We start from the raw sequence: 25,797 nt of genomic DNA on the forward strand, positions 1-25,797 counted from the left end.
GTCCATAACAACAGTCACAAGCCAAAAGCAATCTTTAACCTGAGACTAACCAGCAGTTGTAAAGTAAATGTGATTACGTTCCTGCACTGAACTCCTTTGTTAATGGGACTGAACTTCCTTCAGTTACAGGCTACATTGCAATGTGTCATTTGGGCAACATGCTGGTGAGCATGACTGAAAGGAGGAAAGGGGAGTGAATAATTCAGAAAACTCTGCTACACTCATCTGTACTCTACAGATCCTAACCATGCTCAGGGTAAGGGCTGTCATCCTATTTAGCCAGCTGTAGAGCAAAGCACTTTATGGCACTTAGATGCAACCCACTGATAAAAGGAACATTGATACAACCAACTTATTCCAGGTCACAGTTAGTCTTCTGCAACATTACATTGCCCGACTATAAGTCCACCAAAATATCGTGACCTTGCCAAAATTTGGAACACTAACTCTATATGACATTGCTGACATTTTTGCTTATAGTTGCATTAACTGTATCCTTGCCTATGCTTGATTTAAAATGTTTATACATCAGCACAGATGGATTTTACGCAGCAGATGACTCCTGAAGACAGTATAATTCCTTTCTACTCAATATTCCAACTAACAAGGCTTCACTCTGAAAACTTGTACACCACGTAAATCCCACACCACCCACATGGTATTTATAAGCATTCGGCTTACCTCTGCGCTTTTCAGGGCTTTTAAAAGATTGCTGACAGTTTCAGGAAAGGAGCTACCCAATATTCGGCCCATCTTCTCATAAAATGCTCCAATGCAGGCCACAGCCGCCCTGTCGACAACGAAACACAGCATGAATAATCTTATTTTCTCACATACATAAAAGGCAGGAGGAGACCGCTCAGTCTTTCCAATATGTTTCACCATTCAGTTGGCCCATTGTTGATCCGTGTCTTAACCCCATCTATCTGCAATGGACTCATATCCTTTAATACCTTTACTGAATTAAAACAAAATCTGTGTACATTTTCATTTGACAGGGCACTCTCCCCAAACCTTTCTGGAGAAGGGAAAAAATAGGTGGTGGTGGTGAGTGCACACACAATAGGAATCGAGTAGAGAAGACTCAGATACAGCAAGCAAACAAAAAGTTCCAGATTTCCACTTCCCTTCATGTGAATTAAGAGTTCCCTCACATTAAAATTACAGCAATACATTCAAGATTGAAAGTTGTGTGTTCTCGCTCTGATTCTCCCACCAGAGGAAATAGCTTCTCTCATGCTACATCATCAAATCCATGAAGAATCTTAATATATAGCAATTTGGTCACCTCTTAAATTTTCCATACTCAAGGGATTAAAAGCATAGTTTATGCAATCTATCCTCATAATTTAATCCCTTTAATAATTTAATATGGAAACTGTGAAAGGAAACATACAGATGAAAACTAAACAATTTTGAGAGCAGCTGAAATGATGTAAGGTGAAGCATAAAAGGCTACATCAAGCCCTAGATGCGAATAATAGGGCAGAGAAAGGAAGGGAAAGAAGCTGGAGATACACAATTGGGAACGGAGAGAGAAATGAAGTACCGTAGACATTGACAAGGGAAAGTTATGTTGGAAACGCAACAGGGAAACCAAAAAATATAAATATGGGGAATGGGTTGCATTACTCTTCAAAAATAGTGGGAATGTGTGCAGTGAGGAAGATGCAAAGTGACTTCAAAAAAGTTTGGACAGACTGTGAGTGAGCAGATGTAATATAGCAAAGAAAAATGTAAAGTTATCAACTATGGCACGAAAAACCAATAGGCAGAGTTATTCTTAAAATGTGGAGACGTACAGGTGGCCTTGTCAATAAATCAAAGGCAGCGAACATGCAGGTGGGCAAACTACTAGAAAGACTAATGAAATGTTAGCTTTTATTGTAAGAGGGGTTGAGTGCAGGAGTCACAAGATCTTGTTTCAATTGTGCAGGATCTTGGTTAGACTACACCTGGAGTACTGCATACAGTTTTGGTCTCCTTCTCTCAGGAAAGATATTATTGCCATCCAGATAATGCCACGAAAGTTCACCAGACGTGTTCCTGAGTTGTCCTCTAGAGATTTGAAGAATGAGAGGTAATCTCATTGAAATGCACGAAATACTTAAACAAGATAGAAAGAGCAGATGGAGGCAAGACTTTGTTTTCCTTTTGCTGTCTACCCAGATGCGTTATCACACACAACTCAGTGACCTTCCCACCACCAAAACCACTGACGTTTTTCAAAAAAAAACTAATAACCACAAGTAAAAATACCATGTAGCCAATTAAGCATTTACAAGCAAAGCGCATTACGGGTATTGCAAACCATCAAAGATAGGAACGAGGTGGGGGTGGCAGGCGGGACATGCTGGGAGGTTAGGGAGAGTGGGCAGGGACTAGACCAAAATGGAGCAGGGGGAGAGGCATGTTATGGGATCTAAAATCAGGGAGGCATAATTTAAAAATATAAGGGTGCCACTTTGGACTGAGTGTATTACGAATATCTTTACTCAGGAAGGCTGTGAATCTTTGGAATTTGCCATGTTAGCAGGTTGTGGAAGCTTGAATGTTTTGAGTATATTTAAAAGCGGAGATTAATAGATTTCAACAGACCAATGATGCAGAGTAACATGGGTATAATGTGGGGAAAAAGACTCAAAAGTACTTAACCAGTCATAATCAGAGTGGCAGAGCAGGCTCTACCCCTATCTCCATATTACTAAACTCTTGCAAAGGTTTTTGGGGAATGTGAGCAAACAGCAAGAAAGAAGCTAGCAGAAGTCTTTAAAAATTATGCTCAGAGTTAGAAAACATTCTGCTTGGTTCTACTGTGGGGTTGTTTCTGTCCATTAAGAGGCATTCAGACCATCAACTCTATACCACTACTTCCCTCCAGATGTCAGCAAGCCTTCTACTCACTCACTTTGAAAATGTCTTCCATCATTTTACAAAAATAAAATCAAACTAAGTCTGGGTCAACAGATGGAAAACTTGCTGAATTTCCTGGAATTCCTCACAGGATGCACCTAAGCCTCAGCACTTTTATTAGAAAAAGTGAAGCCAATGGGATTGGTTACAAAATTGGCTAAGGGACAGAAAGCAAGTAGTGGGAGTGATTTTTTTAGACTGGGGATAAGTGCACAGTACAACAGTATTCCACAGAGAATGTTCAGGCCACATTGGTATGTGTAGATAAATCTTCAAAAGTGACAGAAGGTAAGAAGATTGTTAAAACAAGAACATACAGAATCCTTGACTTTATAAATAGGGACACAGTACAGAAAAAAGTAGTTATGCCAAGTCTTCGTAATGCACTTTATGAAGACATTATAAAATAAATCCTAATTGGAGTATTGTGGAAAATTTATTATTTTCTTCGGACAAACTATTTGCCAATTTTTCATTCAAAGAGTCTCACGCAGATATGCTGAATGGAGGTAAAACTTCTCAGGTTGCTGGCATTGCTAGCAATTTTCAAATGGCAATTCATGTGATCTTTCAAAGTGGTGCATAGGCAGTACAGACCAATTGGCCTTGAGCTGTGATGTAAGATTTCATACAATCTCCACAGTTAGCTCTTGCACAGACTACCTACTTCATTTAAACTAGTCACATCAGCTATACCATATATTTTTTCCTTGTTTTGCACTTACAATTTGGTAGGCAGGTAAGAAGATGTGTCATCTTTATTCTTAATGATGTCGTTACACTTATCCAAAGTTTGGAAGACTGTGAAGGTATCCCCAATGCTGTAGAGGGTAGCAAGATTCTTAGCCAACAGCTTGCGTGTGGGAGGGCCTGATGAGCCGCTTATTAGATCAGTTAGCTGTTCTACCAGTTTCTTTTGCTTTTCTTTCACATCCACCTGATGCCACCAAGCAGGAAAAAAATAAAAAAGGAATACAAATCAGTTGAGATTGAGAAGTAATATTTAAGGATAAATTAAATTCTTATATTATTGACCTGTTTGGTGATAAATGCAGCTGAGCTGTTTCATTTTACAACAACCTGACACTTCCCATCCTTGTACTTATGGAGTCACCCAGGGGTCTCCCTCATCTTCCTCCTTATACTGATCTTTCAGAATATTATGAGGTCAACTTCTAAACACATTCTTGATACCCAATTCCTCTCCTTCAAACTTATGTTAAGACTGTCTGTCTGACATCAGACCGTAGATAAGTCACAATTTTCTCTGACAGCGCAGGAAGACTGATATTTGGCTCCTGCCAGTAAGTCATCTCCCTTGTTACTGACTACATCCTTTCTTTGGCTGCAAACTCTTGACGCCCATTTAATGTAGGGCAGAGTTTCAAATCTCTTACGTCATTGAGCAAGAATGTTTTCCCTTTTCGGGGTAATATTGCCAGTCAGCACCTTTACCTGAGTGCCCCTACTAATCAAACTCTGCAACAGTAACTCATTACTTTAATGTTGTCTCAACTAACTTCTAATTATTCCCATATGCTCCAACTTACCCAAACACTTCCATGTGTGAACTGGTCTCTTAAATGCATCACCCCTGTCCTATACTACACCAAGCACCTCAATGTTTAAAACCTTCACCTACTACTCTAAGCTCTCATTTACCCCTTCACCCTTGCATCTCTTCCAGATCCTTTGGTCATCTGACCCTGACTTCTTGGGCAATAACTGCCTTTTCCCCTTTACTATTATCAAAGAAGCTTCCAATCCCAGAAGCCTACGACAATATCATTGCAGCCTGAAGAAAAAATACAGAAGGTCATTCAGCTGGGCAGATGTGTGTATTCTGGAGCATGGAGAAGGGAAAAAGGAACCAGTCGAGCGATTCCTTTATTCAGGAAATGATAGTATAGTGGTTTCACTTTCATTCCTGATGAAGGGCTCTGGCCCAAAACGTCGAATTTCCTGTTCCTTGGATGCTGCCTAACCTGCTGTGCTTTAACCAGCAACACATTTTCAGCTCTGATCTCCAGCATCTGCAGACCTCACGTTTCACTTTTATTGCCCTGGCACTTGACTTGATATCTTCCTTTCCATTACACAATTCTGTATCCTCTTTAAACTTGTAGGAATATACTTCTAGACTGACACCTACTTAAAAATCGTAATCAATTATTTTACTAGAAATGCTGTTACACACAAAGGGTGGAGAGTATGGTGCTGGAAAAGCACAGCAAGACAGACCACATCCGAGGAGCAGGAGAATTGATGTTTCGGGCATACTGATGAAGGGCACCACACTCTGATCTCCAGGAATTGCAGTCCTTACTTTCTCCTGTACACTAAAATGCCAACGAGTCAATCATTTACAATTCATGCTGTTTTCCAATTCAGCATCTTCATTTAGTTCAACCTGCTCTTTAGCCTTTTTCAGACATGAAACACTCAAACCCTGAATAATTCAGACTTTTACTCACCTTATTAGCAGCCACAAGCACTTTGTCTAAGAATCGTAGCCATTCAAAGATAAACACAGGCCTCTTTGCCTCAGTTATCTGTGCCAGAGCTTCTTCATTTAACAGTAAGCTGTGGGCTAGCTCCATTCCACTCAATTATCTGGGCGCGAGCCCACAAGTAAATAAAAATAAGCAGACTGAGGATTCAGCCTCTCATAACAATCCAGGGTTACAATTCAGCTCTGTTAAAAAAAACATTTATTTAGATCAGCATTACACAAATGACAAATCACACTATGCTTATTCAGGAAGAACAATTTCAAAAATTAAGCATGTGGTGCAAAGAGTGACCAGTCTAGATATTTTCGAATAAACCTATGCAGGTAAATTATGACACACTGTTGGGGCAGGTGGGCCTTAAACCCATATCCCCTGGTCTAGCAGTCGGGACACTACTACTGTATCACAAGAGGCATCAAAACGGGTCAGAGTCATAGAGTTGTACAGCACGGAAACAGAACCTTCAGTCCAACTCGTCCATGCCGACCAGATATTCTAACTTAATCTATTTCAATTTGCCAGTATTTGGCTCATATCCATCTAAACCTTTTCTATTCATGTACCATCCAGATGCTTTTAAATGTTCTAATTGTACCAGCCTCCACCACTTCCTCTGACAGCTCATTCCCTACACGTACCACCTCTGTGTGAAAAAGTTGTCCCCTTAGATCCCTTTTATATCTTTCCCCTCTCACCTTAAAACTATGTCTTCTAGTTTTGAACTCTCCTATCCTGTGAAAAAGATTCACCCTATCCATGCCTCTCATGATCTTATAAATCTCATTAAGGTGACCCCTCAACCTCTGACAATGCATGGAAGATAGCCCCAGTGTATTCAGCCTCTCCCCACAGCTAAACCCTTCAACCCCAAAATTCTTGTAAACTTGAAAGGGTGCAGAAAAGATTTAACATCTTTTCTATAACAGACACACCAGAATTGAACACAGTCTTCCAAAAGTGACCTAATCACTGTCCTATACAACACAACATGACATCCCAACTCCTATACTCAATGCACTGACCAATAAAGGCAAGTGTACTAAATGCCTTCTTCACTTCCCTGTCTACCTGTGACTCCACCTTGAAGGAACTTTCATCCTACCATTAAGTCTACAGGTCCTGCCCTGATTTGCCTTACAATGCTACACTTCACATTTATCTAAATTAAATGCCATCTCCTCAGCCCATCTGATCAAGATTGCATAATACTGAGATAACTGTCCATTAGACCGTCAATTTTGGTGGGATCTGCAAACTTATTAACTATACCTCCTATTGTCACATCCAAATCATTTACATAAATGACAAAAACAGTGGACCCAGCACCTGCCAGGTTAATAAGGCCACTAAAAACAAACAAAGCACGAAAGGTTCTCTACCAGAAAACAGAGTTAAACAGTAGAGAAGTCATGTTAAATTTATATAGAACTTTGATTAGACCACACCTGGAGTACTACGCTGTTCCAGGCTCAATAGCATAAAAAAAGGATTTGAGGCAATGGAGACGGTGCGATGACCATTTACTAGGTGAAGCAAGACATCTTTGATCTTGTACTCAAATCCTCTCACTATGAAGGCCAACTACCATTGGTCTTCTTCACCACCTATTGCACCAACATGCTTAATGTGTACAAGGACGCCCAGATATTTTTGCACCTCCCCCTTTCCCAATCTGTCATCATTCAGATAATAATCTGCCTTCCTTTGGACATTCATCCATTTTATACTTTATTTGTTCATTCACAACTTATCCAAATCACACTAATGCATCTCTGAATCCTCGTCACCCTCCCACCCAGCGCTGTGTAATCTGCAAACTTGGGCGGCACGGTGGCACAGTGGTTAGCACTGCTGCCTCACAGCACCTGAAGACCCGGGTTCAATTCCCGACTCAGGCGACTGACTGTGTGGAGTTTGCACGTTCTCCCCGTGTCTGCGTGGGTTTCCTCCGGGTGCTCCGGTTTCCTCCCACAGTCCAAAGATGTGCGGGTCAGGTGAATTGGCCATGCTAAATTGCCCGTAGTGTTAGGTAAGGGGTAATGTAGGGGTATGGGTGGGTTTCGCGTCGGTGTGGACTTGTTGGGCCGAAGGGCCTGTTTCCACACTGTAAGTCTAATCTAATCTAATCTAATTTAATTCCTCATCTAAACCATTAATATCTATTATGAATAGCTGGGGTCCTAGCACTGATCTTTCCTCACTAGTTACTGGTTACCATTTGGAAAATGACCAAATTATTCCTACTTTTTCTTTCCTGTCTGTCAACCAGTTCTCCATCCATGTCAGTATTCTACCTCCATTCTCAAGTGCTTCAGTTTTACATGCTAATTTCTTGTACGGAATCTTATCAAAAGCCTCAAAGTTCAAGTAAACCTATATTGTGAATAGCTGGGGTCCAGGCATAGATCCTTATGCCATCCCACTGGTCATAGCCTGGTAATCTGAGAATGACCCATTTACCTTTTTAATGTGTTCTCGCATTTATCATTATTCTATCCATGTTAATAGTTTACTCATGATTCCTTGAACTTTAAATTTTGTTTGCTAAATCTCTTGTACTAGACTCCTGTATTAGCCTTCTGAAAATCCAATGGTTCTCACTTTCAACTCTGCTTCTAACATCCTCAAAAAGTCTCAAGTTTGTCAAACTTGATTTCCCTTTCATAAATCCATGCTGACTCTGTCCAATCAGACAATTATATTTTTAAAAATGCAGGAATCATGTTCTATATGATTGATTCTAATATTTTCCCTACTTCTCTCCATTTTCCGCTCCTTCCATTTTTAAAGTGCAGATACATTTACGACTTTACAATCTGCAGACATTACTGCAGAGTTAATACACTTTGAAGACCGATGCATCCAATATCTCTGTAGCCAGCTCTTTGAACTGGGATGAAGATCATGATTTCCCATGGTTTGGAGGTGTTGGACTGGTGTACAAAGTTAAAAATCTCACAACACCAGGTTATAGTCCAACAGGTTTGATTGGAAGCACACTAGCTTTCGGAGCACCGCTCCTTCAACGGGTGGTTGGCAACCAGCTGAAGGAGCAGCATACCGAAAGCTAGTGTGCTTCCAATCAAACCTGTTGGACTATAACCTGGGGTTGGATGATTTCCCATAGATTTGTCAACTTTCCCATGAATATCTCCAATAATACAATTTTCAGTTTTTCTTTCAATTCCACACTCTCACAAGAGGCTTGGATTTTAATTATTTCAGGGACGCTGCTTGTATCTTAATTTATGAAGATACACATACAAAGTATCAGTTTAAAACCTGTCACTTTCCTTATTTCCTATTATAAATCTCCTGCTTTGGCCTGTAACAAACCCACATTTGCTTTCGCTAATTTTCTGTTTACATACTTAGAGAGGCTTTGACACCATGCTTTTACATTTGCTATTTTATATTCATATTCTCTCTTTTCAATTTCTTTGTCCTCCTGTATACACAGTAATTACCTTAGTGGGTGACAGAATAAACCGAAGAAGCTGAATTCCTGATAAGACTTAGATAAATGTAATTGAGCTGAAATATTAACAGTTTCACTCTGTACGCATGTTGATGTCCCTCCTGTACTCCTATAACTAAAAATGTGGATTTGTACTCAACCCTACTGGCTCATGAGTTTAAACAGGAGGATACTTCAACCATTTCCTCCTATCAATGTGTTACTCAATACGTACTTTAAATAAGAATGAGTTGTCAGCCCAGATCAGGGAGGAGTGAGCACTACCTTAAGAATACCAGATCCTCAATGTGTAGCTAGAAGCTCCTAAATGTTCTAATTGTGGGGAGGGGATTGAGTGGGGAGGGGGTTGAGTGAGGTTGAGGGCAGAGAAGGGTGGGGGGGGTGGGAAGGAGAGTGGGAGGGGTGGGTGGGAGTGGGGGGACAGTGGGGGGATGGGGGGGTGGAGACTGGGGGGATGGGGGGGTGGAGACTGGGGGGATGGGGGGGTGGAGACTGGGGGGATGGGGGGGTAGAGACTGGGGGGATGGAGACTGGGGGGATGGAGACTGGGGGGATGGCGGGGTGGAGAGTGGGGGGATGGCGGGGTGGGGGATGGGAGGGAGAGTGGGGTGGGAGGGAGAGTGGGGGGGGGGGTGGGTGGGAGGGAGAGTGGGGGGGTGGGGTGGGAAGGAGAGTGGGGGGGTGGGAAGGAGAGTGGGGGGGTGGGGATTAGGTGGGGAGGGAGTCAGTGGGAGGCTGGGATGAGAGGAATCTGAACAATGCCTTGTCCCCCTCAGCTCCCGGCGTCTGGCCGGCAACAGGCCGATGCGCCGAGTCAATAATCCCCGGGGCCACAGCGCCTCACCCTGCGGCCCAGCTACTCACCTACTCTCCGCTTCCAGATCCTAGCTTGGGAATCCGGTAAGGGCTTCTCTCCGCCGCGGGCAGGGAGGGACTGCTGTTCAGTCTGTCAGTTACTCCGAGACCGAGACCGCAGCCGCCCCCAGCGCCAGCATCAGCAGCTCCCCACCACCACAACCACCATCTGTCACCGACAGTACGCACGCGCAGTCACGGCATTCTCCCCCACACATAGAGTCGCGCACGCGCAGTCACGGCATTCTCCCCACACACAGAGTCGCGCACGCGTAGTCACGGCATTCTCCCTACACACAGAGTCGCGCACGCGCAGTCACGGCATTCTCCCTACACACAGAGTCGCGCACGCGCAGTCACAGCGTGCTGCCCGACCACCGGCTCTGGGCATGTGCACTTACAGCACAGGGTGTCCGTTTCCACATTGCGCACGCGCGTCTCTCGCCTGCTGGCAGCTCTGCGCATGTGCACTGGCCAGTCTTCGACGTTGACAGAGGCTGAGGCTGGCGGAATGGCGGCTGGGGGCGTGCGGCCGGAGCAGGTCGAGGAGGAGAAAGATGATTACATGTCGGATGTGTTCGTCAATTTGCAGTAAGAGTTCGGGTCCGTGGTCACGGTCCTATCAGAAGGAGTAGAGGCCAGTTGTAGAGAGTGTTGACTCGAGACAGAAAAACGATCGAAGTGAGGGGGATGAGGAGAACGGCAGCGGGTCAGAGAGCAGATTGTCTTCACAAAGAGAACTCAGGGAAACCGTCAGCATTTGGAAATGTCGGTGTTGGACTGGGGTGTACAAAGTTAAAAATCACACAACACCAGGTTATAGTCCAGCAGGTTTAATTGGAAGCACACTAGCTTTTAGAGCGACCTGTTGGACTATAACCTGGTGTTGTGTGATTTCTAACTTAAGGAAACAGGGCCTGTATTCTTAAAAATTTACAAGACTAAGAAATGATCTCATTGAAGTATGCGAAATTCTTACAGGACTGATGTTAGATGCAGGAGCGATGTTTTCCCTGACTAGGGAGTCCAGAACTAGGGTACACACTCTCAGAGTAAGTACTGGCCATTAATCAAGAAATGAGGCATTCTTCACTCGGCGGTGAATTGTCAGATCTTTGGAGGCTGAAACATTCAAGACAGACATTCATACATTTCTACATATTAAAGATGTCAAATTCAGGAGGTAGTATGGGAAGAATGCACTGAGGTAGACGATTAGCTCTGATAAAGTTGAATGGCGAAGCCGACTTGAGGGGCTGAATGGTCTGTTCTATTGTTATAGCAGTGAACTACTTTTGACATGTAATTATTCTAATTTCATAGGCAAATGTGGTACTGCAGTTTGTGCACAGCCATGTTCCCACAAGTAGCAACCAGGTGACAAATTAAGTTGTTCTGGTAATAGTGTTTTCCAGAGCAGAGGGGAGACATCTTCTGCTTGACTGTTTGTTTTCCTGGATGTGGGCAATGCTGCCATTTATTGCCTGTGTTAGTTGAAAATTAAGATAGATGCCCCCTACACCAACCTCTGGATACATCATATCATCCACCATCATTTCCGCCACCTCCAAACAGACCCCACCACCAGGGATATATTCCCCTCCCCTCCCCTATCAGTGTTCCAGAGAGACCACTCCCTCCGTGACTCCCTCGTCAAGTCCACACTCCCCACCAACCCAACCTCCACTCCCGGCACCTTCCCCTGCAACTGCAAGAAGTGCAAAACTTGCGCCCACACCTCCCCCCTCCCCTCCCTCCAAGGCCCCAATTGATCCTTCCATATCCATTGCAAATTCACCTGCACCTCCACACACATCATTTACTGTATCCGCCGCTGCATCAGATGTGGTCTCCTCTACATTGGGGAGACAGGCCGCCTACTTGCGGAACGTTTCAGGGAACACCTCTGGGACACCTGCACCAACCAACCCAACCGCCCCATGGCTGAACACTTTAACTCCCCCTCCCACTCCGCCAAGGACATGCAGGTCCTTGGCCTCCTCCATCGCTAGACCCTGACCACACGACTCCTGGAGGAAGAGCACCTCATCGTCCGCCTAGGAACCCTCCAACCACACGGGATGAATGTAGATTTCTCCAGCTTCCTCATTTCCCCTCCCCCCACCATATCTCAGTCCCAACCCTGGATTCAGCACCGCCCTCTTGACCTGCAATCTTGTTCCCGACCTCTCCGCCCCCACCCCCTCTCCAGCCTATCACCCTCACCTTCACCTCCTTCCACCTATCGTATTCCCAGCACCCCTCCCCCAAATCCCCTCCCCCACCCTTTATCTCAGCCCACTTGGCACACCAGCCTCATTCATGAAATGAAGGGCTTATGCCCGAAACGTCGATTCTCCTGCTCCTCGGATGCTGCCTGGCCTGCTGTGTTTTTCCAGCATCACATTTTTCAACTCTGGTCACCAGCATCTGCAGTCCTCACTTTCTCCTACTATGGTCAAATAGCCACATATGTGGACCCAAAAAAGGGGTCCTTGAGGAACCACTCATTGAGCAGCGTGTGGAAACTGTGTCCCATCAATGGAAAGCCAATACCTTTGTCAAATTTCTTTGCCTTATCATAATTTTCAGAGAAAATTAAAGATAATACTCCTATTTGTGATCACCTAGGCAGGATGTTAAACCAGGTCTGGTTATGGTCAGAAGAGTGAAAGAAGAAATCCTTAAGAGGGAGCGTGCAATGGAATTGATCCTGGAAAACAAGCAGAAGAGCAAAAAGGAAGAGGAGAAAGAGAGACGCGAGACCATGTTACAAAGCTCGTTAGGAAGTGAAAACAAGGGCTTCACATTGCTTCAGAAGATGGGATATAAAGAAGGTCATGGTCTTGGCAAAAGTGGTACGTTGTCAATCATCTTAGACCTAAGACACTGTTTTGAGGTGTGTGTGGACAGTTGCATTTAATCACAGTATTTACGGACTTTTGTGTGAATTGCAATGATAAAGTCTTAAATGTAATATGACAACAAAAGGTAACTCCATTTGAAACAAAATATTGCTTTTGTAGGATTTCAATATGTTCTATCACTTCATGGTATTGCAACAACATTTATAAATGTGGTAAAACATTCAATATGTTCTATCACTTCATGGTGTTGCAACAACATTTATAAATGTGGTAAAACATTGCAAAGTGTTTCACAAGAACATAACGTAAATCAAAATTCAACACCATTGCTTCATCAGGAGATTGGAGACAGGTGACCAGAAGCTTGGGTAAGCAGGTAGATATTAAGGAATGTCTGACAGGAGGAAAGAAGTCACAAGGCATAGAGATTTGGGAGGGATTTCTGAAGCTTAGAGCCCAGGCAGTTGCTTATATGACCACTGCTTTTGGGGCATGGAGAATTGGGGATGCTCAAGTGGCCAGAATTGGAGAAAGCCTTCAGTTGAAGAAATCCTGGAGTGTTATCAAGCTGAAGGAGAAAAGAGACAGATATGAGCTCAAATTTGCAAAGGAGGTACCAGATACTTTGGGAACCATTAGTATAATATCCCCACCCACCAAATATTTTCTAAAGATACTGAAATAATGGCCAGCGGTGACAACACTGGAGTGAGGCCGGATTCAGGATGTGCACAGCCTGGGTTTATATGTTGAATGCATACAATAAAATAAACTCATACCAAATAACCCTATCATCAGCAAGCTTTTTTGTGGCGGGGGAGAACCCAAGGTTTCCAACAGCCTTGGTGTGGAATTGCTTGCAGAATGACCTAGTTTAACCGAAGGTTTATTTTGTCTTACAGATACACACGCTCCCTCTCCCTTTCCCTCTTCCCAAGCCCAATCAGTTGAGCTTCTGTTAATACTATTTTACCATATGTGTATTCTATCCTTTCTTTCACATGTTGTCAAAAGTACTCCCTCTTAAATTCATCCTGACTATTTTTCTCAACCACTCACTGGAGTTCCATGTCCCAGTCATCCAGGTCAAGATGTTTCTCTTTAATTCATCACAGGATTATTAGTGATTAATAAATTATACAATTCAAGCTTGTGTCATTAAAATCTTTTAAGTCCAATCTTTCATTTTTCAGGAAATGGGATTGTTGAACCTATTCCACTACAGATTAAAACTGGTAAGTTGATCCTAGTTCGCCATGATTTTTTAGAGATATCTCCATTCTCTTATTGCAACAAATTTTATACTCGATCAGCGTTGGTATGGATTTTAAAAGAAAGCTACAGATGTTGGGAGTATTCATATCCAGTTCACTCCAAAACCACTATGCTAAAGATTGTGATACAGTTATATTATGGGACATCATTTAAATGATCAGTGCATTACAGAGCGAAGAATAATTGAATTGTTAAGAGTTGAGTGGGAAAGACATTGTGGGAACAGGAGATAGGCTAAACAGAGATGATGCGTTTGGTGAGAAGAATCTGGGAGATTGGAGAAGGAAGTAATGAGGAATTAGGGTAGCTATACAAGTTATTTGAAGTATGTCTATCTTCTGGATTGGGTTTAGTATGAAGAATCCTTCTTTGTCCAGAAGCTTTCTTTATCAATGTGTTTTGAAGCCAGGGAATCTCCTTGTCCTTACTGTTTTGGTTTCCTACTGTAACCATGTTTCAATGACGTGTTTGTTGTACACACATGGAGAAAGGGCAGGCTGATCTGTATAGGGGGAGATGCAGAAGTGAATTAATGAGATCAGCACTGACACAATGGAAAGGGAAACAGTAGTACAGTGATCGAAACACACCTGTGGAAGATGACTAGGCTGAGCAACAGTGTGGCCAGACAATGATGCTCCATGAGTAGTGAGGATCAGTTTATTTCTAGTAAAGAACTTGTGGGGCAAGTCTTGGAGAGAGTTGATTAATTCTCTAAAGTAGTCCATTTGATTGGCATCTTCCTCAGGTTTCTGTTATCTCAAAATCTCCAGCAGCACTGAAACAGAAGAGAAGGAGAGAGAGAACTAGGGCAAATCATTTTGAAGTAAGAATGCAGGAGGCAAGGTTATGATATTTGGATAGCTTCAGAGATTAGGAATGAAGCAGTTCTGTGTGGTTGAGGATGACTGTTAGATGTTAATTTTATATTAGTAATCTTTAACTTAGCTTATTGGCATTAACTGTGGATTCTGTCCTTTATAAGTATTGCTTCTGTAATGTAGTGGTTATCAGACTTGCTTTATACACAAAAGGTTCCTGATTTGAAACCAGATGCACACATTATCATGACTTGTTTCTGTCACAGTGAAGAGCTGTTGCCTGATTGACCTTTCTAAGTAGGGTCTTGCGACACAGTTGGTAGCCTATCTCTGAGCCAGACAGTCTGGGTAAAAGTCTCACCTTCCCCCAAGGTATGTCATTACGTTTCTGGGCAGGTTGTTTTAAAAATGACTTTTCCTAATTAGACAAACTGCAGATGTGGTTAGTTCAATGATTGCTGGGACTTATACCTGTAAATAAATACTTACATACATATGTGAAGATGTACTTTAATAATAAACAGCAATGCTGCAAACCTTTTTATAAAGCGTAACAGTGTTTTGATAAGAACAGATATGGAGTTTGCACATATTTGTGGGTTTGCACGTATCTGTGGTTTTCTTCTGGGTGCTCTGGTTTCCTCCCACAGTCACAAAGATATGCAGGTCAGGTGGATTGGTTATGCTAAATTGTCCATAGTATTAGGAGCATTAGCTAGGGATAAATATAGGGTAGGGCAATTGGTCAATATGTACTTGTTGGGCCAAATGGCCTGTTTCCATACTTTCAGGAATCTAGTCTAATCTTATATGTGGTTGACTTGATGTACAAGCTGTTGATGAATGATGTTTTATCGTTGCAGGACGCGGTGGAATTGGCCATGAGGCAGCAGAAAAACGGAGAGCTGAGGAAAAGACTGAACATCACAAACAAATGTCACAAGTGAAGAAACGAGCAGAGGAATTTGCCCTTAATGAATATAGGTATAGTGCGTGTTGGACTGATAGCTGAATTTTCAGTTTTTTTAAAAATAAAGAAAAAGAACAGTTTGTAAATCGTATCCATTTTAAAACTTAAGCCTAATGTAAAGTCATAAAATGTTTATCAATTTATTCTGATATAAATTCCTTTGTACATATTTATAATGTCACCTGCCTATGTGAACCTGTCACATAAGCTATCTCAATAGTGGGGCCACTACAGTGCATTTCTGATGATTGTATAATCACAGCATAATGTGTTTACAGGACGCAACTTCAACATTTGCAGATGACACAAGACTTATGGGGCACTGAAAATTAGGGATGCTCAAGAGGCCAGAATTGGAGGAGGCATTCACTTGGAGAAATCTTGGAAATTTATAGAGTTGAAGCAAGAAGTATTGTGAACCGTGAGGAGGATAGTGACAGACTTTAGGAGGGCAGACAGGACGGTGGGATAAGGCAAAAGCATGGCAGATAAAATTAAATGCAGGGAAGTGTGAAGTAAGAAATTTTAGCTGAGAGGCAACAAACTAATTTGTACAGTCCTCGTTTCCTCTAAGCTGCACAGCCATGCAGCTGCAGTGAAGCTCCTCCAAGGTTCCACGCAGCCCCAGTCAGCACTTTCAGAAGTCACTGTGATGCACAGACCTCAGGGATCCACGCATTCAAAAAACAATTGGAGGAAGTATAGGTACAATTCTAAAACGGCAATGGAGCATTGGTGGCATATGTGCACAAATTACTAAACATAGGGCATTGAGCAAATGAATTTAGATTGCCTACAGTGTGGAAACAAACCCTTCGGCCCAACAATTTCACACTGACCCTCCAAAGAGTATCCCACCCAAACCTACTCCCCTACCTTATTACTATACAATTACCCCTAACTAATATTGCTAACCTACACATCCCTGAACACTTTGGATAATTTAGCGTGGCCAGTTCACCTGACCTGCACATCTTTGGATTGTGGGAGGAAACCGGAGCACCTGGAGGAAACCCATGCAGACATGGGGAGAACGTGGTGTTTGCACAGTTGCCCGAGGCTGGAATCGAACCCAGGTCCCTGTGAGGCAGCAGTGCTAACCACTGAGCCATCGTGCTGACCTTGTGGTTGAAAAGGAATCTGGAATCCTGGAGTTTATAAGTAGAAATATGGAATACAAAAATAAGAGTTTTGGTGAGCCCTTTTAAAGCTATGATTTGGCCTCCACTGAAGTATTGTGTTCAATTCTAGGCATTGTACTTTGGAAAGACATGAATTTCTTTTGAGAAGTGTTTTTTTTAATCACCAGCAACGGCAGCCATGCTTTGTGGTTGAGGCCTTAAGCTCTAGAATTCTATCCTTCAACCTCTCCACCTCTCTCACCACCTTTAATTCTTTTATTAAAACCTGCCTATTTCACCAAATGTATGGTCATCTATTTTAATATCTTGATGTGGCTTAGAGCAAATATTGTTTGTTAATACTCCTGTGAAATTTCCTTTGGATATTTTGTGTGTTAAAGATGTTCTTTAAATATAGATTGTTATTCATTATTATATTGTCCAGACTTGGTGCTTTTAAAAATCAGCTCGTGGTTTCAATATGGCTGTCTAATTTCTGACTTTCCCAGGCTACAGGTCCGGAAAAAAAAGGATCAACTTCAGATGGAAGGAGATTTAAGGAAGAGTCAAGTTGCCTGTCAACAGCTGGATTTACAGAAGGTATTCCAAATAACTTTCAACATGGTTGTAGGAACAGGTTGTAGGCCATTCAGCCTTTTCAGGCCTGCTCACCCATTCTGTTAGATCAGGGTTGATCTGTGCCTCAATGTCATTTATCCTTCTTAGCTGCATGGCCCTAGTAGCACAAACAGTTCAATCTGACCCTCTTTCAGACTTGTCCACTTGAGAAATTACAAGCCAAATTCAGACCGTGCCATTGAACTCCCTGTGTCCTGATATTGTTTGGGTGAATCTGCACTGCCCTCCTCCCCCAAATAAATCCGAAAATCCAACCTATTACAGGCTCTCCAATCCAGAAGGTTGGGGTCAAGTCATTTCTGAATTTCAGAATTTTAGTGAATGAACTGAAGAACACCATGGATATACCACAAAAATAAGCCTTTGAAATCTCGAGGAATCCTTCCAAAAATGGGAATCCACTTGCAGGCTTAGTATAAATATGACCTGCAGCTAATTGCCTATTGCTATCGGTGATCAAAGTTTGAAATGTGAAAACAAATCCAGTAATTCAAATTAAATCAGTGTGCCATGTTTTATTGAATGTGTTTTGCAAGTATATCTTTAACCACAATCAAAATATTTTCAAAACCAGAAAAATCATTGTCTTTTGCATTGACAAGAAATAGGTCATTTAATTCATTGAGTCATTTTGGTTATGGTGCCATCATGAGGATTCCATGGTAACATTTGGTATTTTTGGTTTCAAAATCATCCCTCAACAACAGATCATCTTCCTCTCCTTTGAGTCTGGTAGTCCAGTTTTTGAACAATTTGATATTAGATTGTACCTTAACAACTCAATTTGATGACAACGTCATACAAAAATTCAAGCAGGATTCCTTGTGAAACTTTTTTTTTAATTAACCATCTAATGATTTTGTTTGGTGCAGCCATCATCCTTGAACGGCTTTTTGTTGCACACATCTGAAGCTTGAACTGTGGAATTTTGACTTCTCCATTTATACACTTGTTTATTTCTTAGTCAGTGCTTTTTGGTCTCATCGGTTATATGGAATCTGAACATGACCCACAGGAGGCCACTGTGTCCTTTATGCAGGCAACTGGAGCACTCATTTCACCCAATTTTGATGCAGAATTTCACTCCACCCTCATCCTTCTAGCCATTGTGCGCAAAAACTCCTGCAGCAAACTTAATTTTCAGTATGTTTTTATATTTGATAAAAACTTCCGAAAATTATTGTAGACTTTAATTTTGTTCCGCTGACAATGCAGCATAATATCTCTGAATCCTGTCTTATTATAGAATCATAGAAAGCTTAAGGCACAGAAAGAGGCCACTATGCCTGATTTGGTCGTAATGTCTTAAAAACAAACCACCTATCCTAATCCCACATGTTACAGCACTCAAGGTTCACATCCAGACATCTTTTAAATTAGTTGAAGGTTTCTGCCTCTCTTTTTCTTTTGGGCAGTGAGTTACAGACCACTACCACCCTCTCTTTCCTGACCAATCCTTTAATCTTTCTATCAATCTCATTTAAATCTATGCCCGTAATTGCTGAACTCTCTGCTCAGGTAAATAGGCATTTCCCATAATTCTATTCAGACCCCCTCACACTTTTGTACCTCTTAACTAACTTTCCCCAACCACATGTAATCCAAGCCTATCTGATCATTCCTCACTCTTGCACTTTCCAGTCCCAGCATCATCCTCCATAAGTCTCCTTTAAAGCCTTGCTCATGCTGTTACACCTTTTTATTAATGATTTGGCCAGAATTACACACCATTCTCAAGCTGTGGCCAAACTAACTAAGGAAAACATTTCACATGCTGCCTGAGCTACTTTACCAACTACATTTGGAGTTCTATGGACATTCCCTTCAAGGTCACACTTGTGGATCCCTTTGGTATGTTTGGCCTCCCCAAGTGCATCAATTTGCGCTTCTCCAGGCTAAATTCCATTTGTCACTGCAACCTACCTGACCAGTTCTGCAGTTTTCAATAGAACTGTTTTTGAACCTTTACTTTCCATAGTTCATTTACTAGAGGTGTTTCACTTATATCTCTAATGTGGAATAATGGGCACCCATGCTTTTTCCTATCACTTGATGAATTGCTGGAAACTGGTAACTTTAGCAGAGAGATTTCTTCATAGAGATCAACTGATCTTTGTCTTCTGCACAAAATATTTTCATTCCAAAAAGCACTTCTTTTCCTCTTAAGTGGGAGACTCCTTATTTGTAAATAGGGTGAAATGATTGCCTAGTGGTATTATCTCCACTATGCAGAATCAAGTTTTTTTTTAAAAAACCTGGAATTAAGAGTCTAACAATGACCACAAATCCACTGTTGATTTTTGGAGGAAAAACCCATCTGATTTACAAATGTCCCTTAGGGAAGGCAGCTGCCATTTTTACCTGTGACTTCAGACCCAAGCAATGTGGTTGACTTTTAACTGCCCTCTGGGCAATGAGGGATGGGCAATAAGTGCTGGCCTAGCCAATGATACCCACATCTCATGAATAAGGGAAAAAAAGTAGTTATTTGTTCCTTAGTCATAAAGCAATAATAGCTAATACAAATAATTTCACTTATCCCAATATGAAATTTATGTTCCATTTCCTAAAATACAGTTGTAGAAGGATGCTGTAGGTTGTTTTGGATTGCTGCAGCATTTCTAGATAATTGGAGTCTACAAGCAATAGATTTCCACACTGGAAGGCTACAGTTACATCATTTGAGATACAGTGCCCAGAATCAAATGCACTAGACCTAATGGGACCAAAACTCTAGAATGAATTGCAACTTCCTTCTCTTGGTAAACCAGCTTCTTTAGGCCACTGGTCCCCAAACCCATTAGCTTATTTTGATTTTGCTTGGCACGTGATTGCTAGCTTTTAATGATTTCAATACTTGGAATCTCAAATCTCTCTGCAGTTCCTTGTTTGTAAGCATTTAGAAAGTATTATACTTCAATTTATCTATCTTTGATTCACTTTTTCACACTGGGATGCGAATGTGTTTGTGCCTACTTTAAGTAACCTCTGGAGGTATAGCTGTAGATTTAATAGTGGGCATTCACTGTCACCCTGAGTGCTGGGAATGTTATGAAATCCCCCGAAACATGAAAAACCAATATTCCTGTCAAATACCCAGACCTAACTGTTTGTCAGAGACCAAGATGTAACAAATTCTTGAGCACTTTGAGCTTCTGTTTGCTTTTAGTGCAAGCACTATGTAAGGGAATGTCGTTATCTCAACACATTCCTCCCAGAAACATGTTAACAAAATTGTATAAGTGTGATAAGATAGAATGCGATTATACAGAACTTAAATGTATCTGCTATTAATGTTATATTAAATGTCCTTCATTATTTCATGTACAGGGTATAGATGTTCCACAAGAAACATGGTATTGGTTACCCACTTCCATTGATGATGATGGTGGAAAGGAGGAAGATGAAGAATCAAGTGGACAAGATTATGAAATGATTCACACAGTAAAAGTCTATTTTATCAGAACTTATTAAAGTCTTCGTTAAAGATTGTGTACAATAATTAAGAGACATGTTTTCCTGGTTCCTACTGGCCTCAACTCGATCAGTAACACCCATCCCTTCATTGAACCCATCCACACTTTAATGTGTAGCAGTTTTACCTCAGAGGGTTGGGAATTCAAGTCTTCCTTCATTTCCTTAAGTGCAAAATAAGGGTGATATTCTAATGCAGCACCAACGGACTGTTGCAGTGTCAAAGGTGCACTTTTTGGATGAGACCTTGAAACAAGGCCCTGTCTCTCTGCATAGGTGAATGCAGATGATTTTGTGGCATTATTTGAGAACAAGCAGGAGAAATTCTCCTGGTAACCTGACCATATTTATCCCTCATCTGACAACAGGTTATCTATTTATGACATTGCTGTTTGTCAAGTCTTGCTGTGCACAATTTGACTGCAGTGTTCCCTCTCCTCAATCATTAACAAGTGTTCTCATTAAAATATTGCATTTCAAAAAGTGACTGTGAAAAGCTATGAAAAGTGTTTAACTCATGAAAGCTGATTTTTAAATGGAAATTCTTTTAAACTACATGATATTTGGCTGTTGTCATCATCCCACATTGCCTGAAGCCATTTGGACAAAAGTTACACCCTTCACCTCATATAGGAACACAGTGGATCTGATGTAGGAGAAGGCAACACATTATTAATCTGGTGTGTGGGAGTACAGTGAGTGACCACATCAGGATCACACAATTACAATGGGTTTGAACGTCTGCAGTAGGGGAGCACAGTGGACTACCACTTGTGGATTGCAGGAATGTGATGTGTTGTCAAGTTGTCATTTTCTTTGTAGAAGATAAGCTTGTTAATTGGAGTAGTGTTTTCTTTTTTCAGACTGAGGAAAAACTGCTGATTTTGACCAGATATCTCAGGAGGAAATACTTTTACTGTGTCTGGTGTGCAATTTCTTACCAAGGTAAAAATACACTGTACCTATTTTTAGAAAGTTTTGAGATTGTTGCATGCTTCCTTTTATTCCCATTCTACAGAAGTGAAGTATTCTGGTTTGTATGGTTAACTATAAGAGTTGAGTTGATTTCCCATAAATTATGTTTTATAACATTTCTTTTTAAAATCTGTTGCATAAATGTCCTTCAGCCCATTAAAATTCCAAACACTGGGCTGTTCAGTATCCAACTGTATTTTGAATATCCCTCTTTTGTATTTGACAAATAATGCAAAGTAGTTTTCTTGTTTTGTGATGTATTTTACCTACTACATGTTTCACTGGAGTGGACTGCTTTTATTTTGCATCTTACATGACCTCAATATCTTGAAACCATTTGTAGCCTGTTTTCTTCTTTTTTGAACTGCAGCCAACACTCTTATGGAGCTGAGGGCCTAAGCAGCTAATAGCTTGTCTCAGCATTAGGGAGGAAGAAGTGATAAATGTCCCAGAAACCAGAGCTAGAGGAAACAGAAATCAGAGGATTGCAGTGCAAAATTTGTGCTGATTTCTACAGCTTCTTCCCTGACACCCCCACTCCATCTTCCCTCAATTAACACAGCATCCCAGTTCTTAATTTCCATTCATCTCATCTGGTCCTACATGGGGTCTTTGAAATGGCAGATGGGAGCAGTCCATGTCCAAATGCAATAAGATTGGGGCAATATCAGGCTTGTGCTGTAAAGAGGCAAACAATTGCCAAGCAATGGCCATCTCCAATAAATTATAATCTGACCACCTTTGGCATTCAGTGGCTTTACCATCACTGAATCCCCCACTCTTAACATCTTGACGGTTACTACTGACCAGAAACTCATTGGACTCCCCAAAGTAGTATAATGGCTGCAAGAGCAGGTCAGAGGCTAGGAATACTGAAACAAGTAAATGCCCTCCTGACTTCCCAAAGTCTGTCTACCATCTGTAAAGCACAAGTCAGGAGTGTAATGGAATGCCCCTCACTTGCCTGGATGAATGCAACTCTGACAACACTCAAAGTTTGATACTATCCAGAACAAAGCAGCCCACTTGATTGGCATCCATAAACATCACCACTGATGCTCAATAGCAACAGTGTGTACTGTCTGTAAGATAACAATGAGGAAATTCACCAAACATCCTTTAGCAACATGTTCCAAACCCACGACCACCTCCATCTTGAAGAGCAAGGGTAGCAGATAAGTGGGAGCACCGCTAATTGCAAATTCCCTTCCAAGCCACTCACCATCTTGACTTGACAACATGTTGCTGTTCATTTGTGTCAAATTCCAGGTATTGTGAGTCTGCCTCTACACATGGACTGCAATGGTTAAAGAAGGCAGCTCATTGCCACCTTAAGGGCAACTGGGCAATAAATGCGGCCCAGCCAGCAACACACTGGTCCCACAAGTGAAGGTTTTAAAAATGCCTTCATCAAACATCCTGTTTCCTCCCTACTCTTTATCCTGTCCAGAGGTGGTATTTCACTTTACTCATTCAACAAAATGAATTGCCTTCAACACCATTACATCCTCTTTAAATACCGAGATCAAAACTGTGCACGGTACTCCAGGTGCAGCCCTATTAATACCATGTACACTAGTAATAAGATTTCCCTAGTTTTAAATTTTAACTCATTCTCAATAAAGACCAAAATTCCATTTGTCTGTTTAATTACTTGTTGCACTTGCATGCTAACTGCTTGTTTTGTGGCCAAGAACTCCCAGATCCCTCTGCTGTGCTTGTTTGGAGTGTTCTTCCTTTTAAATAATGTCTGCCTTTTGATTCTTTCTATATCTGCCTAACCCCTTGTTTTTCTATATTAAACTCCACCTGCCAAGCTTTTGCCCATGCCCTCAACATATCTAATCCCCTTACAGATTCCTCAGGTCCTCATCATAACATGCCCTCCCACATTTTTGTATAACAGGCATATTTGGATGCATTATGCTCTGCCCCTCCAATTCATTCATATAGACAGTAAATAATTGAGACCTGAAGACTGATTCTTATGCCATTCCACCAGTCTTTCCAATCTGAAAAAGACCCATTGATCTAAACTGTTTGTGTGTTAACCAATCTTTAATCCATGCCAATACAGAACCACCCAAAACTCAGCTCCCTCTTGTGCTAAATTATTGCACCTTATCGTAAATCTGAATGCATTAAGTTTATTGGTTCCCCTTTCTCAACTCTGCTTATGTCCTCATCGAGCTCTAGCAAATTTGTCAAACATACTCCCCATACACAAAACCATGTTGACTCTGTTCGTGTTAATATTTTCAAAATATCCTGCTGTTTCACATTTGCTTCTTTCCAGCATTTTGAAAAAATGTTGCTTATGATTTGTGGCAGATGAGGAGGACCTGTCTGATAACTGTCCTGGGGATTGTGCTGCTGACCACTGCTGACTGATGAAGCGCACTGAAGAGTAGACAGAAATAGCACTGATGGTGGCAGCTCTGGAACTGTTGTGCTGAAACTGGAATGGAGTGTTCTGAATATGAAAAAAAACTTCCAAAACTCAGTTGTCAATTCCAAGCTGGATGCTGATGGCAACAGTGTGTGTTCTAACTTGTATTTGAAGAAGATGAACTAAATGATGCCATTTTGACAGATGGGCTACAGTACATGTAAAATATTTATGTTTTTGTTATTTTACATTAAAGTACCTCTGTATTTATTGACTTGTATTGTGTGGCTTTGTTTGCCTGAAAACAATTCACTGGGAATACTGCCTTTGTCGTTTTGAAATTTCAGTTTGTGGATCAAAGCCTGTTAAGTCTGAATCCCGACAAGGTACAGCAAGATCTTTTCATGGTCTGACATGAAGACAGCTGAGTGCAAAGGTAAATGGATATGTGTAGATGATGGGAAAGATTAAGAAGATAAGATGTTTTCATTCTTGTTCACAAATTTACAATGGAATCATTAGCAGTTTTGTGCTTAGAAGTTAGTTATAATATTCATCTATCTCGCCTATACCCGAGATCAGTCAGAGGGCAATTGCTTGTAAATTTCAGATTCCTCATCAATGATGATTTGTTCTGTAATCTTTGTTAAAGGATAAAGCCTAGTGTGTGGTAAATATGTGCTGGACACATGATTAATATCAGTTTTTCAATCTACTGCAGATTTTTCATTTTAGATTCTATATTCCCTATTACTCTTCTGTTTCTGTTTGTATATAAATTACAGATTTAAAAATAAACTGTTTTTGCTTCATGCCTTTTGTGCAATGATTATCAGATTGAATAGTAACAGAAAAATAACATATATGTAACATACCCTAGCCTTCATATTATAACAGTGACACTCTGAAAGTATTACTTCTATAGAGCATGATAGGATGTGCTTGGGTTGTGAAAAGTGTTATAGATATTCACATTATTTCTTGCTTTGTATTTTAGTGTTTAGATCATTCTCCCATCCTTATTTGATATCTGCTAACTGAAATAAAGAAAGAAACTGTATTTACATGGTGCGTTCCATAACCTCTGTCTTCAGAGCTTCACAGCTAATCAAGTACTTTTAAAGTGTAGTAGTGACCCTTGTAATTCAGAAAGTAAGGAGGCATGGGATACAAGGAAACCTGTGTCTGGATACAGAATTGGTTGGCCCATAGAAGACAGAGGGTGGTGGGAGATGAAACGTCTTCAGCTTGGAGTTCAGTGACCAGTGTGTTCCACAAAGATCTGTTCTGGGATCTCTGCTCTTTGTGATTTTTATAAATGACTTAGATGAGGAAGTGGAAGGATGGGTTAGTAAGTTTGCCAATGGCATGAAGGTTGGTGGAGTTGTGGATAGTGTGCAGGGTTAAAGGCAGGACTCTTGGCAATGTGGGGGAACAGAGGGATCTTGCGGTCCATGTCCATGGATCACTCAAAGTTGCCAATCGATTAATAGGGTTGTTAAGGCAT

At 41.4% G+C, this 25,797-nt stretch overlaps 2 protein-coding genes across 3 annotated transcripts in view; one reads left to right on the forward strand and one right to left on the reverse strand.

The window, feature by feature from the left end:
* The window catches only part of heatr5b (HEAT repeat containing 5B), a 124,328-nt gene extending 114,403 nt beyond the window's left edge, over nucleotides 1–9,925 (reverse strand). Inside the window, exons 1-4 of the mRNA XM_060852486.1 lie at nucleotides 9,769–9,925; nucleotides 5,388–5,608; nucleotides 3,639–3,850; nucleotides 682–790 (exon numbers count right to left, since the gene is read on the reverse strand). Coding sequence (XP_060708469.1) covers nucleotides 682–790; nucleotides 3,639–3,850; nucleotides 5,388–5,513 — 447 coding nt within the window. The 5' untranslated portion in view covers nucleotides 5,514–5,608; nucleotides 9,769–9,925. The remainder of the gene's footprint in view (nucleotides 1–681; nucleotides 791–3,638; nucleotides 3,851–5,387; nucleotides 5,609–9,768) is intronic.
* A 323-nt stretch (nucleotides 9,926–10,248) lies between these two features.
* Nucleotides 10,249–25,102, forward strand: gpatch11 (G patch domain containing 11). Of its 2 annotated transcripts, none has more exons than XM_060821449.1 (8): nucleotides 10,249–10,350; nucleotides 12,391–12,617; nucleotides 13,820–13,861; nucleotides 15,586–15,706; nucleotides 17,323–17,413; nucleotides 20,783–20,896; nucleotides 21,790–21,871; nucleotides 24,233–25,102. In XM_060821449.1, exons 1-8 carry the CDS (start codon nucleotides 10,271–10,273, stop codon nucleotides 24,286–24,288), a joined length of 813 nt encoding a protein of 270 aa, XP_060677432.1. In that variant the 5' UTR covers nucleotides 10,249–10,270; the 3' UTR covers nucleotides 24,289–25,102. The 2 variants fall into 2 exon arrangements, with proteins under 2 accessions (XP_060677432.1, XP_060677442.1); XM_060821459.1 differs by having other exon boundaries at nucleotides 10,319–10,362.
* Nucleotides 25,103–25,797: the final 695 nt, after the last annotated feature.

The sequence above is a fragment of the Hemiscyllium ocellatum genome, chromosome 3 (genome assembly GCF_020745735.1).
Source record: "Hemiscyllium ocellatum isolate sHemOce1 chromosome 3, sHemOce1.pat.X.cur, whole genome shotgun sequence".
NCBI lineage: Eukaryota > Metazoa > Chordata > Chondrichthyes > Orectolobiformes > Hemiscylliidae > Hemiscyllium > Hemiscyllium ocellatum.

Coding starts and splice junctions, on each gene's coding strand:
- gpatch11 (XM_060821449.1), top strand. CDS start 10,271: ATGGCGGCTGGGGGCGTGCGGCCGGAGCAGGTCGAGGAGGAGAAAGAT. Junction 12,618..13,819: donor TCATGGTCTTGGCAAAAGTG/GTACGTTGTCAA, acceptor TTCATTTTTCAG/GAAATGGGATTGTTGAACCT. Junction 15,707..17,322: donor TTTGCCCTTAATGAATATAG/GTATAGTGCGTG, acceptor TGACTTTCCCAG/GCTACAGGTCCGGAAAAAAA.